This window comes from Balaenoptera borealis (assembly GCF_965194805.1).
Source record: "Balaenoptera borealis genome assembly, chromosome: 3".
NCBI classification, from domain to species: domain Eukaryota; kingdom Metazoa; phylum Chordata; class Mammalia; order Artiodactyla; family Balaenopteridae; genus Balaenoptera; species Balaenoptera borealis.
In genome coordinates, this window is record NC_138866.1 from 77710729 (window position 1) to 77729448 (window position 18720).

At 39.1% G+C, this 18720-nt stretch overlaps 1 protein-coding gene across 5 annotated transcripts in view; it reads left to right on the top strand.

Moving 5' to 3' along the window:
• Positions 1-18720, top strand: part of FMN1 (formin 1) — a 452412-nt gene that overhangs the window by 325163 nt on the left and 108529 nt on the right. For all 5 annotated transcript variants that reach the window (XM_082384941.1, XM_082384939.1, XM_082384938.1 and 2 more), the window contains one exon: positions 14380-14472. In XM_082384941.1, coding sequence (XP_082241067.1) covers positions 14380-14472 — 93 coding nt within the window. The remainder of the gene's footprint in view (positions 1-14379; positions 14473-18720) is intronic.

Sequence of the window (18720 nt, forward strand, 5' to 3'; positions counted from 1 at the left end):
CTTTCCCTAGCAATTCATCTACTTCCATGGCTTTAAATACCAGAGTTATGCCTGTGATTTCCTGGAGTGTATTTCTATCCCAGCCATACAGCCTGGACTGCAGACTTTTATATATAATGTGGGTGTCTAATTGACATCTCAAACTTAACATGTCCTAAATCACACTCTTGATTTTCCTCCTCAGACTTACTTGTGGCTCCCTCCGTTACTCTGGTCAAGTCTCCAGTCAAATGTCTTCACAGTGAGACTTTTCCTGATCACTTTATATAAAATTACAAGCCTCCTACTTCTACGGCATTTTCTGTCCTCCTTTCCCTAATCAAGGTGGTTCCAGTTCCTTTTAATCCATTTCCTTGAATCCAGTTCCTTTGAATCAGGACACTAGAGATCCAGGAAAGAGAGAAGATCTGTGTCTCTGGGGTCCAGTCATCCTATTACCATTTAGCTTATCCCAAATGACCCGTGCATTTCTGTAATGCTTTACTTTTCCTCCTCATATTTCCTCTTTCTGAAACTACTTCCCTCTTCCTTCATTATGCTGGGCTGGCTGGCTGACTCCTCCTTGACCTTTGCAATTCAACTCATAAGTTATCTCTTTTGGAGAACCTTCCCTGGGCACCACCTCCCAATTCCAATCTGAATTGAAAGCTCCTATCCGGTGTCCCATGACACTACACTATATTACAGTTTGTTGATTTCCCTGTCTCTCTCTGTTATTACACTCTTATGAACATTTTGAAAGGAGAGATGACCGATAGGTGTGGTTAAATATTTGTCCCCAGTGTTTACCAGTTGCATAGTGCAGATACTCAATATTTTGAATGTATGATTATACATGATTGTATAACCCGTAAAGATGCATAGTAGGGCTAGAAGTTACCCTGTCTCCTGTGATCTAAGAGCAGCTTACTCCAAAATCCCATCTCTGTGGAAAACCAAAGATGTCCATAGGATTTGAAGGGAAGGGGATTGGAGGGATGCCTTCTTGTGAGGTGTCTTTGTCCTGCACTAGGTCCAAACTTCGTGTAAAATTGAGCCCCTCCTCATTATTCACAGGCCACACTCACTCACAGCAGCAAGCACTGTGAGCTCAGTGGGGCTCTACTGAAGCTGCAGGGATGACCCAGAAGCCAGACTTCTCCAATTCAATTATACTGTCATCCTACCCATAAATGTCTGTATCCGTCTCTCCTTCTGAGAGAGATCCAAACTCCTCTTCCTCTGTTACGAAAGACAACATCCCATTTCCCTGAAGCCCTCATCTGGAGCTCTTGGGATGTTTGCTTCCAAGAATTTATCAAAGATTTTTGTTTCCAATAATGACTATCCCCTTTCCACGAATTCTGAATCGAGGTTTTGAATTTTTTAAAAAAACATATATCTCATATCTGATTGAATGAATGAATGTGAATGAAAATGACATGGTATTCAGTCTACATGTGTTTTCCCCAGCCCCTGCCTGTATCTGTCTAGGTGCATTTTACATATAAAGATGTATTTTTGTGTGTCTGTGTATGTATATACTAGAGACAGATTCTATCAAGGCACTAATATCTGTACTGCGTGCATGTAAGTGTATTCATTTGGTAGTTTATTTGGTAGTTTGTTCATTTATTTAGCAAATATTCATTGAGTATCTTGTATGGGCTAGACATCATAGTAGGTGCCAGGGAAGTAACAGCAAGCAAAGTACACTGCTTCTGCCTAATGAGGGAGACATTCAAATAATTGTGAAGATTATCGTATAGTTACGAAGGGGAGGTATGCCACACTATGAGACTGTAATGGGGGAGACCTCATTTGTATAGAGTGGAGGGTCAAAAAGCAGTCCCAATGAAGTGACCTTTGAGCTGAGATGAAAATGATGACGAACCACTAACCAGGCCCTGGCTACTCAGGGCGCGGAGGAGAATATCACTGGCTAAAAAAAGCCCTGATGATGGGAAGAAATGGATAATGTTTGAGGATCTGAGAGAGGGCCACTGGAGCAGAGTGTGGTGGGGGGAGGGAGTGAGTGTAGGGAAGGGCCAGTCTCTAAGAGCAGTGGAAGCCCCTGGAGGGTTTAAGCAGGGGATTGGCGCAATCAGAGGTGTGTGTTATAAAGATGACTTTGACTCCAGTGTGGAGGACAGATCAGGAGGAGGCAAGGGTGGATGTGGGAAGAACAGCTAAGAAGGTGGCTCAGCAGTCTGGTGAGAGTGATGGACTCAAGAGCTCTTTTGGAGGTGAAACTATGGGCTAGACATGTACACTTAGGTGTTATCGTCCTAGAGGTGGCGACTGAAATGTTTACCTGGAAATTGTCTAGAGAGAGGACCTAGCATGAGAAGAGAAGAAATATTCAAGAACTTGAAATTTTAATGGCAGAGTATAGAAGGATGAGGCCGCAAAGGAGACAGAGCAGTCAGAGTTAGGAGAAAAGCCGGGATGCAGGACCCAGAGCCAGGGGACAGACTGTTTCAGGAAGGGAAAGTGGTTGACAGAGTGGAATCCTGCTGGGAAGTGAACTAAAAAGAGATTTTGTTTCTTTAAAAAAAGACAGTGACAGTAGGGTAGATTCATTGGTGACTTGAGGGTGTTTTTTTCCGTGTCATAATGGGGGTGAAGTAAATTTCAATGGGTCCGGGATTAAGTAGTGAATGAGAAACGGAAAAAGTGAGTATGGGCAATTTCTTAAAGATGGTTTGGCTGTGAAAGAGATTAGACTATTTATAGCATAGTGATTTGTTGTTTACTAAACACATAAATATTAGGAAAGTCAACTTGTTCAAAGAATTTGTGGGGTTGTTATTGTTTCGTTGTTCTTGGAAACGGGAAGAATAAAGCCGTGTACACTATGTTATCTAGCTAGGCTTAGCACTGTTTGAATATTTTAAATGGATAAAGAATATTTTGGGTAGCATTTTACTGCTCAGTATACAAAGTGCTTTTTCATGTACCTCTCATTTAGTCCTCATGAAATTTTATACATCAAGAAACTAAGAGTCAGAGAGGTATTAGATAACTTTCCAAGCCATAAAGAGTATGGAAAACTAAGAATAAATAAATGTATCTTTAAATTAAGAGTAGTTCAAAGAGAAAATTTTTCTAATGTATTAATTTTCAATCTATACATGTATATATTATAGGTATACTATATATATAGCTGTCTTCCACAATTAAAAACATACCAAAGCTCTTGTTTTAATTTATTAAAAGTTAACAAATTCTTTCAGTGCCTTGCTTGTATTTCTCTTAAGTCCAGTTATTTGTTTACTAGGTCTTTTATTTTGATAACATTTATTGGTATCTTCTGAAGACTAATACATTTGATTTCTCAAGTACAGGTGTATTCCAAACTCATTTTCCACTTCATATTATGGTTTAATAAATATTATAACTGTTACAACGAAGACATAACTGCACCTAAGATTTGAAAAATGATTCTACCTTATAAAAGAAGCACAGATAGGACATTCTTCACTTACCTGCTCATATGTTTCCAGTTTAAGGCTCAGACTTTCGAATTAGCTTTTTTTAATGGCTTTATTGAGATAAAAGCAGATTCCATATAATTCACCCTTTTAAGGTGTACAAGTCAGTGATTTTTGTTATATTCACAGGGCTGTGCAACCATCACTACACTCAATTTTAGAAAATTTTCATTACCCAGAAAGAAGCCTCATACCGCTTAGCCCTCTAATCTCTCTACCCCTCTTTCCCCTCAGCCTCATACCGCTTCAACCCCTAATCTCTCTACCCCTCTTTCCCCCAATCCTGGGCAACCCCATACTCTACTTTTTATCTTACAGATTTACCTATTCTGCGCATGTTATACAAATGGAGTCATACAGTGTGTGGTCCTCTGTGACTGGTTTCTTTCACTTAGCATAATGTTCTCATTGACTTTTGAGGCTTAGACACAGTGCATGTACAGATACAAAGTAGCACTGGTGTGTGTAAGTCCATCTATGCCTCTACATTATTCTGAGGTAACATTCTAACCCAGGTACCATGTATCTAAGGTCTGTATCTTTACTCCTAATACCCAGTTGCCCATTCAAGGTTTTTGACTAATTTGGATACAGATCTTTGCCTTTGGATGCATAGGGTCACTAGGAGGAATAATTTGGACATGGTAATTGTATCAGCGGAATCCCCAAACAATGGATAATGAGAGAAGACACCTTTGATTACATACAGGTTGTCCACACAAGGGTCATTAATGCACAGTTGTCTGATTTGAGCCCAGAAATTTGGGCTTTGGGGGTCTATTTAGCAGAAAATGAATCTAGCAGTTGGTTCCCTTTGAAATCTAATCTATACGGAATTCTCTTTTAGGGTAGATTTTCTGTTTGCCCTGCACCCCACCCTAGCCCCAGAATTTCCTATAACACCACTCACGACCCCACCATGCTCAGCCATAAATGCCCCCCATATCCAGCATCAGAACCCAAGAACATGAAATAGGCACTTTCTATTTCCAGTTTTTGTCATTTGTTTTTGACTTAAATTGGGTTGAAATCTTCCTTTATGTAGCCTTTAAAAGAAATGTACATACAGAATATAGCCACAAAGTAGCATTCTCATTTGCGCCAAACCTTTAACAAGCAAATTTTTTAAACTCCTAATATTTTATGTATGATTTTCCCCCTCCATAGAAGTCCCCGAATTGCAGCCAGCTCAGCGCCTTTTTATTTCTATTTTAATACATTGGATTTAATGTAATCCCCTAACCATTCAGTTCAAGGCCAGTACCATGAAAAAACATTGTGTAGGTTCATCATGCTAATACTGCTATTTTGATTTCTGAATTTGTTTTAAAATTTATTTTGTTAAACATATGTTTTGGTCCAGAAAACTTAAAGCTCTGTGTGTGTGTGTGTGTGTGTGTGTGTGTGTGTGTGTGTGTTGCTTGATGTGAAAAGCACTAGGAAGAACAGTATACTGTCCTGCTGTTACTAAAGAGAGGCCTTGAAATACAGTATGAAAGGATATAATTCACATGTTTGCGTGCAGTTCAAATTACGAGAAACAACAATTACTATGTGCCATTCCCATTGAGAAATTTTTGTTGGTGACCCATTCACTACAGTGTCTGAGGGCATAGGTTTTAGTCTTTTTTTTTTTTCACTGATGTATCCCCAGTACCGAGTAGTTTGTGGCACATAGTTGGCATGCAGTAGCTATTTGGTGAATTGATGTATTTACTGAATGAATTTCTTTAGAATAAACTCCTAGCGTTCTATGCCCTTTATAATCTAACCCTGATTTGTATCTCTCACATAAACCCCATTGATGTAACACAAACATTTGCTTTAGTTTGTGTTAGTCTCTTAGTTCTTTTTTTTAAGTCACTTTCTTTTTATTGAACTGTAGCTGATGTGTACAATATTGTATAAGTTTCAGGTGTACAACATAGTGATTCACAATCTTTAAAGGTTATATTTCATTTATTATAAAATATTGGCTATATCCCCTATGTTGTACTATATGTATATATATATATATCCTTGCAGCTTATTTATTTTTTACATAGTCATTTGTACCTCTAAATCCCCTACCCCTATATTGCCCGTCCCCTCTTCCCTCTCCCCACTGGTAACCACTAGCTTGTTCTCCATATCTGTGAGTCTGTTTTTTTGTTATATTCACTAGGTGGTTTTATATTTTTAGATTCCACATATAAATGATATATAGTATTTGTCTTTCTCCATCTGACTTAATTCACTTAACATAATACCCTGCAAATGGCAAAATTTCAAAACGTTATTCTTTTTATGGCTGTGTAGAATTCCATTGTATATATACTACATCTTCTTCATCTGTCTGTTGATGGACACTTAGGTTGCTTTCATATCTTGGCAGTTGTAAATAACGCTGCTATGAACATTGTGGTGCATGTATCTTTTAGAATTAGTGTTCTTGTTTTTTTCAGATAAATACCCAGGGGTGGAATTGGTGGGTCATATGGTAGTTCTATTTTTAGTTTTTTGAGGAACCTCCATATTGTTTTCCATAGTGGCTGCACCAATTTACATTCCCACCAACAGTATGAGGGTTCCCTTTCTTCTACATCTTCACCAACATTTGTTATTTATGATCTTTTTGATGATTGCCATTCTGACAAGTGTGAGGGAATATCTCATTGTGGTTTTAATTTTCATTTCTCTGATGCTTAACAGTGTTGAGCATCTTTTCATATGCCTGTTGGCCATCTGTATTTCTTCTTTGGAAAAATGTCTATTCAGGTCTTCTGCCCATTTTTTAAATTGAGTTGTTTGGTTTTGTGATGTTGTTGTATGAGCTGTTTATATATTTTAGATATTAACCCTTTATCAGTCATATCACTGGCAAATATTTTTCTCCCATTCAGTAGGTTGTCTTTTTGTTTTGTCAGTGGTTTCCTTTGCTGTGCAAAACCTTTTAATTAAGTCCCATTCGTTTATTTTTGCTTTTAATGTCTTTGCTTTAGGAGACAGATCCAAAAAAATATTGCTACAATTTATGTAAAGGAATGTTCCGCCTATGTTTTCTTCTAGTTTTATGGTTTCCAGCCTTACATTTAGGCCTTTAATCCATTTTGAGTTTATTTTTGTATATGGTGTTAGAGAATGTTCTAATTTCATTCTTTTATATGTAGCTGTCCAGTTTTCCCAGCACCACTTATTGAAGAGACTGTCCTTTCTCCGTTGTATACTCTTGCCTCCTTTATCACAGATAAGTTGACCATATGTGCATGGATTTATCTTTGGGCTTTCTATCCTGTTCCATTGATCTATATTTCTGTTTTTGTGCCAGTACCATATTGTTTTGATTATTGTAGCTTTGTAGTATAGTCTGAGAGCGTGATTCCTCAAGCTCTGTTCTTCTTTCTCAGAATTGTTTTGGCTATTTGGGGTCTTTTCTGTTTCCATACAAATTTTAAAGTTATTGTTCTAGTTCTGTGGAAAATGCCCTTTTTTTAGGGATTACATTGAGTCTGTAGATTGCCTTGGGTAGTGTGATTGTTTTAACATTAATTCTTCTAGTTCATGAACACAGTATATCTTTCTATCTGTTGTGTTGTCTTCAATTTCTTCATCAGTGTCTTATAGTTTTCTCAGTACAGGTCTTTTACCTCCTTAGGTAGGTTTATTCCTAGGTATTTTATTCTTTTCCATGTGATTGTAAATGGAATTGTTTCCTTAATTTCTCTTTCTGAGAGTTTACTGTTAGTGTGTAGAAATTCAGTAGATTTCTGTATATCAAATTTGTATCTTGAAACTTTACCAAATTCATTGATGAGATCTGGTAGTTTTCTGGTTGTATCTTTAGGATTTTCTGTGTAGAGTATCATGTCATCTGCAAACAGTGACAGCTTTACTTCTTCCTTTCCAATTTTGATTCCTTTTATCTCTCTTTCTTGTCCAATAGCTGTGGCGAGGACTTCCAATAATATATTGAGTAAAAGTGTTGAGAGTGGGCATCCTTGTCTTGTTTCTGATCTTGGAGAAAGTACTTTCAGCTTTTCACCATTGAGTATGATGTTAGCTGTAGGCTTGTCAGTATATGGCCTTTATTATGTTGAAGTATGTTCCCTCTATATCCACTTTCTGGAGAGTTTTTATCATAAATGGGTGTTGAATTTTGTCAAAAGCTTTTTCTGCATCTGTTGAAATAATGATATGGTTTTTATTCTTAAATTTGTTAATGTGGTATATCATATTGATCAGTTTGCAGATAGTGAAAAATCCTTGCCCTGAGATAAATCCCACCTGATCATGGTGAATGATGCTTTTGATGTATTGTTGGATTCAGTTTGCTAATATTTTGTTGAGGATTTTTGCATCTATGTTTATCAGTGATACTGGCCTGTAATTTTTGTGTGTGTGTTATATATCTTTGTCTGGTTTTGATATCTGAGTGATGCTGACCTTGTAGAATGAGTTTGGAAATATTCCTTCCTCTGCACTTTTTTTTTTTGGGGGGGGGAGGTAATAGAGAAGGATAGATGTTAGCTCTTCTCTAAATGTTTGGTAGAATTCATCTGTGAAGCCATTTGGTCCTGGACTTCTGTTTGCTGGGAATTATTTTTTATTATTGATTTACTTTCATTACTGGTAATTGGTCTGTTCATATTTTCTATTTCTTCCTGGTTCAGTCTTGGGAGATTGTGCATTTCTAGAAATTTGTCCATTTTTTCTAGGTTGTCCATTTTATTGGCATATAGTTGTTCATAGTCTCTCAGTTCTTTATGTTGCTTCAGCAATCCTCTATGGTGGTCCTTTGAGCATGGCACTCAGGGAAAGGACAGTTCTTATAAAACTGAAGAACAGGTAGAACTGGCACAGAACCATGGAGGGGTTGGGTAGGAATTAGGTCAACAGAGGAGAAAAAGAGAGAATCCCAGAGTTAAAAAGCAGAGCCTAGGGCTTCCCTGGTGGCACAGTGGTTGGGAATCTACCTGCCAATGCAGGGGACACAGGTTCGAGTCCTGGTCTGGGAAGATCCCACATGCCGCGGAGCAACTAGGCCCGTGAGCCACAACTGCTGAGCCTGCGCGTCTGGAGCCTGTGCTCTGCAACAGGAGAGGCCGCGATAGTGAGAGGCCCGCGCACCGCGATGAAGAGTGGCCCCCGCTTGCCGCAACTAGAGAAAGCCCTCGCACAGAAACGAGGACCCAACACGGCCAAAAATAAATAAATAAATAAAATTTAAAATATATAACTTATTTAAAAAAAAAAAAAAAAGCAGAGCCTAGATACATCTTTCCTTTTCTCTGAAAATGTATTCTGACTTCATTACTAAGCCCATAGGTCCTTCAACTCATACAGAAAGAGACATGCACCATATTTTCCTAAAAATGCCCATATACATTTGAGCTGTTAAAATGATTAAACATGTATTACATTTTGATGAATTATATCTGGGCCTTGCCTCTGTATCCTTATAACCTACCCATGCTTTTTCAGTTACTCAATAAACTTTATTCCTTGTTCTTAAAGGTCAAAAACCAAAAAATCAGACAACCACTTATGACCTAACCAGTCTAGTATCTGAAATCTTAAAACATTCAAAGCTATATCTCTCTCTAAAATGCTTCACAAGCACTTAACCTATTTTTTAAATTTTTTCATTGAGGTATAGTTGATGTACAATGTTATGTAAGTTTCAGGCATACAACATAGTGACCCACAATTTTTTTTTTTTAAACATCTTTATTGGAGTATAATTGCTTAACAATGGTGTGTTAGTTTCTGCTTTATAACAAAGTGAATCAGTTATACATATACATATGTTCCCATATCTCTTCCCTCTTGCGTCTCCCTCCCTCCCACCCTCCCTATCCCACCCCTCTAGGTGGTCACAAAGCACCGAGCTGATCTCCCTGTGCTATGCGGCTGCTTCCCACTAGCTATCTATTTTACATTTGGTAGTGTATATATGTCCATGCCACTCTCTCACCCTGTCACATCTTACCCCTCCCCCTCCCCTATCCTCAAGTCCATTCTCTAGTAGGTCTGTCTCTTTATTCCCATCTTGCCACTAGGTTCTTCATGACCTTTTTTTTTTTTTTTTCCTTAGATTCCATATATATGTGTTAGCATACTGTATTTGTTTTTCTCTTTCTGACTTACTTCACTCTGTATGACAGACCCTAACTCCATCCACCTCACTACAGATACCTCCATTTCATTTCTTTTTATGGCTGAGTAATATTCCATTGTATATATGTGCCACATCTTCTTTATCCATTCATCCGATGATGGACACTTAAGTTGCTTCCATGTCCTGGCTATTGTAAATAGAGCTGCAAGGAACATTGTGGTACATGACTCTTTTTGAATTATGATTTTCTCAGGGTATATGCCCAGTAGTGGGATGGCGGAGGAGTAAGACGTGGAGATCACCTTCCTTCCCACAGATACACAATTTTTAAAGATTATACTCCATTTATAGTTATCATAAAGTATTGGCTATATTTTATATGCTGTATTTTATATTTTAAATGCTTCACAAGCTCTTAGCCTTTAAATGAGAATACTCTCAATTTAGTGTCAATTATTTTATTATGTATTGGTTTTCAATATTTCATCTCTCACAATGATCACCTATTAGTAACTAACTTCAGGAATTAATATGTACTTTAATTCTGTCAAATTTAATAGAAAAAGGAGAGAGAGAGAAAGAACCTGGGTGACTTTGGCTTTTAACATTGGAACTCCTGGCACAGCCTGTGTCTGAGGCAACCTTGGTGGTCTAGCAATATTGCATAAGCATCTTCTGGTTGGACAATTAATGACATTGGGAATTTGTCAGGGACCTCTTTCCTTTATGCACTGCCAGTCTCCAGTGTCATTGTTAATTAGTCTTCAGGTCTCCCGTTTGTCTGCTAGAATGCATCCTGGATAAGCCAAGTTAATAAGTTGGAGCGGGCAAGCTGCCTGGCCATTGAATGTGCGACTGTGCTCAGTCAGTCAGAGGGCAGCCCTCTGCTTTGATCGTGTGGAGAAGTTTAATTCTAACAGGCCACATGGGAGGCTGTGCCCACTGGGGTGCAGAGAGGGCCTCGGGCACAGCAGGGGAGCTGCTCTCCTTTGCACTGGTTTCAGTGTTTCTTATTTCAAAACCATGAAGCTCGGAGGCCCAGGGCACTTGCTTCACATTTTGCTTCATCTTTGTCCAGGAGTTTCTTCCTTGAATTCTCATAGTGGGTGGTGGAACATCAGCAAGGCAACAAAAATCATTATCTCTTTGTTCCAAACAGAAGATTTGCACTGGGGCATTTTTTTGTAAATAGAGTGTGTAGAATTTGTAGCACATAATCCCTAGCCATGACTCTCTTGCTGTTCTGGCTATGACATGTTTCAACCAAAGGCATAAAAGTGACAAATAATAAATACGAGGCCACCTGCTAGTGCCAGGCACTTTGCAAACCACTTTACATGCATTATCTCACAATTCATATATCTTGCCTATGAGGAAGGGGGTCCCCATTTTGCAGATGAGAAAAGCTACAGCCCACCTGCACTCAGGTAGGTCTCGATCCAAGCACGAGCCCTTTGCCATACCACTACCTGGCCTCATAAAATCTGGGCAGTTTGATGGATCCCATGGGCTCTGTAGCACAGATAGGACAAAGGGAGAGCTGCAGTGATCAACCCTTTTAATTCAGGCAGAGGTGGAGGCTTTGCTTGTGTATTTAGGAAAAGAAGCTCTGTCTTGGGCTTTGCGTTCACTAGGGAGAAGTAACCTTGAAGAAATTACTGTCACGGCTTCAAGTATGTCCTCTTACCAAATGCAGGCCTCACCATATATTATTTGTGTTCGTGCAAAATAGTTCTCTATAAGTGGAATTGTTGGAATTTGAATGTAGTGGAGGGCTAAAGAATTTAAAAGCCTCTCCCAATTTATATTGTGAGAATAAATATGGCTTCCTGTGTTCTCAGAATCATGGCTGGATATCATCAGAAAAGTTTATGTGGTCATGAAAGTTCACTGAAAAATGTAGATTCTTGAAAGCAGGCCTCTTCCAAAGTGTGTCTGACCAACCTCCTGCTTCTAGGCCTGCTGTCATAACTGCTCAGTCAGGAGAATGATCTTTTCTACCTTCTTGTGCCTTACAGCATGAAGCGGTGGATGTTTTTGGGGTGGAGAGGGTCTTTAAAATACACTGAGCCCTTTCACATCAGCTTGGGACAGTCACAGGGTTTGTGAATGAAGAGACTAGGACCCCTTGATGTACCTTCCTGGGAAGGAAGGAAAAGAGTAAAGAGACAAGGAGGCCATACTGCACCCCTGGAGAGCCCACTCGGAGTCTGGGTCAACGTGGCTAATTTTTTTTCCACTTTCCTCTGCACAAGAAGCTAGTTAAGGTGAGGAGATCTGATGCTTTGGCCAGGTATGCATGGAGGTCTCTGGAGAAGTTTGGAGCTGAGTCAATGAAACCTGCATGATGGCTTTGCAGGGATTAATAGAAATACACAACTAAATATAGTTAAAGGTAAAACATAAATGCTCTCTGGAAGGTAGATGTTTGAAAGATGCAAAATCTTTGGATTGGAAAGGTTTTATGGTGGTGACAGCATCTCGGAGAAACTTTTTTAGGATGAACAGGACTTTGTCAAATGCGGTAGAAGGTATGTTTGGGATGAGAGCAGGATGGGCAGAGAACCACATGAATGAAGGCATGGAACTGGGAACACTGGTTTATATAAGTTGGAAACATTGCATACTTTTGACATCATTGGTCAAATATATGGGGAAATAGAACTGAAAGGTAGAATGGTACCATCATGGAAAAGGCCTTAAATCTCAGGCCTGGGAGTCTGAATTCAGTTGAATGAGCAAAGAGAACCCATTAAGAGTTTCATCTTTTTTGTGTACCTTTCCCTCTTTGTTTTCAGTGGATGATCTTGCCTTGTAATTCGCAGAGACCAGGGAAAACAAGTATCAAAGTTAACTTCTGATCTCCTCTCCCTTAAAACAAACAAAAAAAAGAACAGAACAAAAAAAAAAAACAATACACTCACCTCTCCCCCATCTCAGTAAATGGCACTTCCAGCCACACCTTGCTCATCCTTCCTCTCCCTCAACTTTACATCGACTGCATCAGCAATTTGTTCTACCTCCGAAATATATTCCAGCTCTATATACCCTGTCCCTCTCCTCTCTGTCCCTGATATCACTCTAGCCCAAAGCCATTATTTTGAGAACAGAATAGTGGTGGGAAGGGAGGTACTTATCATTTGGCCACAGGCCCATCTACTAGGAAAGAGGTAAAGGGAAATCTGATAATAGTAGAAAATTATTAAGTAGTCATTGTAGAGAGGACAAATACACTGAAAAATAAAGGTAAAAATGTAGGGGTAAAAAAGGAGTGTTTTGAAATGATGGTTTGGCTGGTTTTAAGGAATTTGTTCCAGGTAAGATAGATCATTTTAAAAAAAGAAATGAGTCTTTGTGTCCCAATGGACAGGGTTTCCTAAATAGCACTGGTATGGTTATCAGAATAGAGATATTCAAAATAAGCTCTATTAAAAACTTTTAGAAAGTAACATTGTCAATAGGAAGAGCCTAAACTTAGGCCCTTGTGTCCTGTGATCGGCCTCATGATCTCAGGTGGGAATCCCTGGAGCTGATTCTGGGAATGTAGCTGATGCTGAACTCGACAGAGTTCCCTCACATCATGCTTTCATCTTCAGCACAATCTGGTAGTCTCCAGAGTTGCCTAGTATTTCAGCAATCTAATTGGCAATATTGTAAGAGAAAGTGTCAGGCAGCTAATTTCGAGGGGCCCTTGAGTGACCTCTTTTGCCTTTTTTGTGCTTCAGTGCTGACGTGCTTGTGGGTTGCCTTACATAGTAAACATTCTGGGATGCTAGTTTTGGAAACACCAAGTTCTTGTATACAAATTTCCCAACATAAATAAAGGAATCCTTTCTAACCGTCTTCTTCCAAAATGCCTTACCTCTGCGCTTCTGTAAATTCCTCCAAGAATATATCTTTCTCTATTTTTTGAACCAGGTGGCATGATTTCTGGGCGAAAATCTAATGCTTTAATATATTCTCTTGAATAAGGACATGTCAGTAATTTCTGGCCATGATCAACAGACAAAAGTGATCATGACTCAGCTCTAGCTTTGGAGAAATGAAGCCTTTTTTTACCCAATGCATTTCTGCCACTGGCACAAACATACAGAAACCTTGAGAAAATGCCTCTTGCCTGGGTTAACTGCTTTTTATGACGGTGAACTGTGGTTTATTGTGGTCTCCATGTCACCGAGTCAGAACTATCTAATTTGAGGGACCTTGATTATCAAAAAAAGCAACCTCTTGTAAATTCCAGATATCCTGTCTGAAGTAAATTAGGTATAAAATGTTTCACATGTGTTAATGGGAAGGGGAGGTGAACGGGAGTGAAGAGAGATTCGGTCCTCCCTAACCTGTGGTTAGTTCCCATGCTGGGATGTGGGTGTCACCTTGAGGAATCGCCAGTTTGGTGAGAATTTCTGCAAAATCTATTTTAAGCTCCACTTTTAGAGTATGAATCTGAAGAGGGTCTGGGCCCTTAATTCCCTAGAACTAGTCCTTGAGTAGTTCTTGCCTCTCTTTTGGAGAGACCAAAAGCGGAGTACTTCACCTGTCCCAAGTCAGAGGTTTTGCCATGTCTCTAAAAAAAAAAAAAAAAACAAACAAACAAAAAAACTTGAAGGTGATGCATTTCCCTGTTCCTGAAGAAAGGTATAAAGTGAGCTAATTATGTCTATTTGTTTGTTTCTGCTCTTTCCCCTGTAATTTGGATAAACGATGATGGATAAGGATTTTGCACTATTAATCCCCAAGTGCAGAGCACAGAGCACAAGCTCAGCAAATCCGTGTTCTCGAGGAAGTCTAATTGCCACCTTCTCTTCACAGCAAGTGAGAAACAGATGGCAGTGGTGTGTAAGGAGTCACCAAAGGAGTATCTGCAGCCGTTCAAGGACAGACTCGAAGAGTTCTTCCGGAAAGGTAGGAGGTGTGACGTTCTGAAACGTCCTTCCTTTCTCCGTCTTTCTCTGAGACCCGCTGCCCCGTGCCTCCCGCCTGAGCATTGGCAGCTCCGATGATTCCATTAGACCATCTTCCCATGGCGGAGCCGTACTCAGCTTAGATGGAGTTGTCCTGTAACCTTTCTATCACCTTTTAAATCTGCTGTAAGATTTTAAATCCTTTAACATCACTCCTGTTTCTGTAAACTTTGCAAGAGAAGGCTTTCTCTCTCTGTCTCTTCATGGATCCCAAGAGGATCCTCGGTCCCTGTTAACTGACAGACGACATCCACACAAGGCTTATGCAGTCGTGCAGGCGGATGGTGATTATCTCTCCGGTTTTACGAGTATAGCAACTTGGAAACTTGTGTTGTATTTTCCATTCTTTTCAGAAAGGAAAATTGGGGCCAGGTGAATGTCACACATCCAGTCACTTGGCAACCGTCAGCCCTCTGGGGTTAGCGGATGGAAGTGATATGCATGAGACCCAGTAGTGACTTAAAAATCTTACCGAGTTATATTCCTTCCTCCATGGTTTTGGCAGGACTAGGGAACTTTTGTTGAGCCCTGGTAGTGAACGTGAAAGTTTAACGCCTTTTGGATATCTCCTATTCTGGTTTCTCAAATTCAGCCTAGATGTAAAACAAAAATAAGTGTGGGGCACAGTTTCCAATTATAAAATAAATAGGTCATGGGGAACGTTGATTTACAGGAATGGTGACTGTAGTTAATAATACTGTATTGTGTATTTGAAAGTTGCTAAGAGAGTAGATCTTAAAAGTTCTCATTACAAGGAAAAAATGTGTAACTCTGCATGCTGACAGATGTTAACTAGACTTATTGTGATGATCATTTCACCATATATACGTATATGGAATCATTATGTTGTACACCTGAAACTAATCTAATGCTATATGTCAATACTATCTCAACAAAGAAAAAAAAAGTGTGGGATAGTTAGAGGGGGCTTTTGTCTTTGCTAGAAAGCCGGAGGAAATGCATGTAGGAACCTTTAGGGGTATATCAGCATGCTGTTTCTATTTATTACTAAGGCCACATGATACCACACCATCAACAAAAGACCATTAAGCAGGGTAAATCCATAAAGTATGGCCAAACCACCTTGGAAATTGGCAGGGAAATTCTCAGTCCCTGAGTCAGAGAAACTTCATTCCAGCTGGTCCCTTGGTGCAGAGTTCATTGCTCCCTCCTCCTGGATGAGGTCTCATTTGTGTTGAAGCAGAAGTCAGAATTCTCTCTTGGCCATAGCTGAACCTTATATATGATGGAAGTAATGCCATAATGCCATCAGGCCAAGTATCATTTTGAGAGCAGATAGTAATACCAACATTTACGGGTTATGTGGCTAAAATTAGGTTTTATATGTGATTTATTAAAGTAGATGCATTGCTTTATGATTATTTTATGTAAATATAACCCAAATGGCCTAAAGAAGAGCACAAAATATTTCCCTTTGCTGACCCCCAATTAATAATTTCTACTTTTGACATATGTATAGGGAACTTGAAATGAGGCTCATGTGTATTTAAATTCCATTCCTTTCTTTTTCCCATTTCTATTTGTTTAAATTTTAAAAATTTTTTATTTTTATTGAAGTCTAGTTGATTTACAATATTGTGTTAGTTTCAGTGAATATAAAACACAGTGAATATATATATATATCCCTTTTCAGATTCTTTTCCCTTATAGTCTATTACAAAAGATTGAGTATAGTTCCCTGTGCTATACAGTAGGTCCTTGTTGTTTATCTACTTTGTTATATGTTAAACCTAAACTGCTAATTTATCCCTCTCCCCACCCGCCTTTCTCCTTTGGTAATCGTAAGTTTGTTTTCTATGTCTGTGAGTCTCTTTCTGTTTTGTAAATAAGTTCATTTGTATCATTTTTTTAGATTCCACATATAAGCAATATATGATATTTGTCTTTGGCTTACTTCACTTAGTATGGTAATCTCTAGGTCCATCCATGTTACTGCAAGTGGCATTATTTCATTCTTCTTTTTGGCTCAGTAATATTCCATTCCACTGTATATATGTACCACATCTTCTTTATCCATTCATCTGTCAATGGACATTTAGGTTGCTTCCATATCTTGGCTATCCATTTCTATATTTAATTGCTATTATCCTATATCTAGAAAATTCTGCAACGAGTATGTCTGGGTATTATTGGCTCGTATACTGTAATGGCCTTAGGATCCTTTCTCTTCAAATTAGCTAGCATTTTAAAACACTTATGTTGTGAATTTTATTCTTTTTGTTGGAAGAAGATAAATATGAATAGATTTAGAACACTGAAAATCTGCTTTGATGCCTTGGAAAAGGAATTTGCACATCACTCTTGGGAGTTCTGTTTTAGCTTCTTCTCTGCCAGGTTTCTTAAGAAAACTGTTATCTGTTCTGAGAGAGGGACTCGAGTTGAGGCAAACTGGACCTTGAGTCAGGAAAGCAAGGATGTGGCCACAATAAGCTGTTCTAAGAAAGCCCTAGAGCAGTGGTTGTCAACCCTGGCTGCATACTAGGATCACCTGGGGGAGATTTTAAAAATTTCAACACCCGGGCCAAATTCCAGACCTACCACTAGCATCTCTAGGGGTGGGACCAGGTATCAGCATTTCTTTTTTTCACTCCCCACATAATCCCAGTGTGCAGCCCAGGTTGAGAACCACTATTGTCAAGCTTAGTTCACCTCTTAATGGGTATTCAAAGGTATTTCGTCAGAGCCCGCTATGTGTTAGGCACCGTGACAGACGCTGGCGATCCTAAGATGAGCCACAGACCCCTCGTCCCTCTCTCAAGGACCGTCTTACTGGGGAAAGGTCTGTAACTGAATAAAGGAGTCACCTCTCCTTTAACCAACAGAGTGAAGGGCAGATGGGAAGGACATAGGAATAGCCTCAAATTATGGTTAAAACAAAGTCAGCCAAAATGAGACACAAAAAGAATTTGGAGGAAAATGACTATTCTAAAATGAATTTTAAAATATAAAAATAAATCTTAAACATTGCCAATGGCATGTGGTGAAAAGAGCCACTGTTGAAATACCTGTGTTACTGTTGACTCATTAGTTAACTGAGTTGGTCAAAGAACAGTCTAGAATTGTGCTGCCCAGTGTGCCAGGCACTGGCCACATGCAGCTGCTGAGCAGTTGACACGTGGCTAATCCAGACTGAGAGGTGCTGCACAAATCAAACACACACCAGATTTTGAAGATAGTACCAAAAAACATGCAAAATCTTTTATTTCTGCTTTTTTAATATTGGTTACATGGTAAAAGAGTATTTTTAATATATTGGGTTAAATAAGTAAAATATAATATTAATCTTAATTGACCTGTTTCCTTTCATTTTTAAGCACGGCCACTAGAACATTTAAAATTATATCTGTGGCTTGCATTGTAGCTCTATTGGACAGGGCTGTCTAGAAGTAAGATCCCTTGGCCTTTCCCATCACATTCCTTCACTTTCCTCTCCACGTTATTGCTTTACCTTCTCAGCTTAAATCCTGGGTTATTGGGACCCAGTATCACAAGCTAGCCTCTCCCCACTTTTGCTCTGGGTCTGGCCATTGTTTGGCTCTCAGGTAGGGGTGCTTAACTGAAGGAGGTGACAGCATGCCACTTCATCAGGCTACCCCTCTGTGGTTCAGGAGGTGGTACTTTGCTACATTGCAGTATATACAAATGAAATATCTCTTGGCTACTGTAGAGTTCCAAGTAGTAGTCCCTTTTTTTATGGAGATGGTTCACAGATTCATAGAAAATGTGAGATTTCTTATCTACTATAAATGTGCATTATCCACTCTGGATAATCAAGTTTTTATGGCAGTTATCGTAAGTGTAGGTGTCATCTAATATGCCACTCATAAGAAACACCATTATTCCAAGTACTACTAAGAAATAAAAATTGCTGCCGATTAAACCATGACATGTCATAGATGACAAGAGGTACCCCAGTATCAGAGATGCTAAAATATGAAAATTCCATCAATTTTGAAATTGATGTAAGATGGTACTGTAATTAGGCATATAGGAGCAGAGAGGAGGGATGACTAACACTTCCAGGTAAGTCAGGGAAGATTTTGAGCAAAGGAGATGTTTTTGTTCAGATCTGAAAAAAAACAAAGATGACAGTGAGGTCAATGACAAGCAGTGACAATGACTGCTAACATTTGGTGGTTGCTTCTATATACCAGGCACCGTGGGGAAC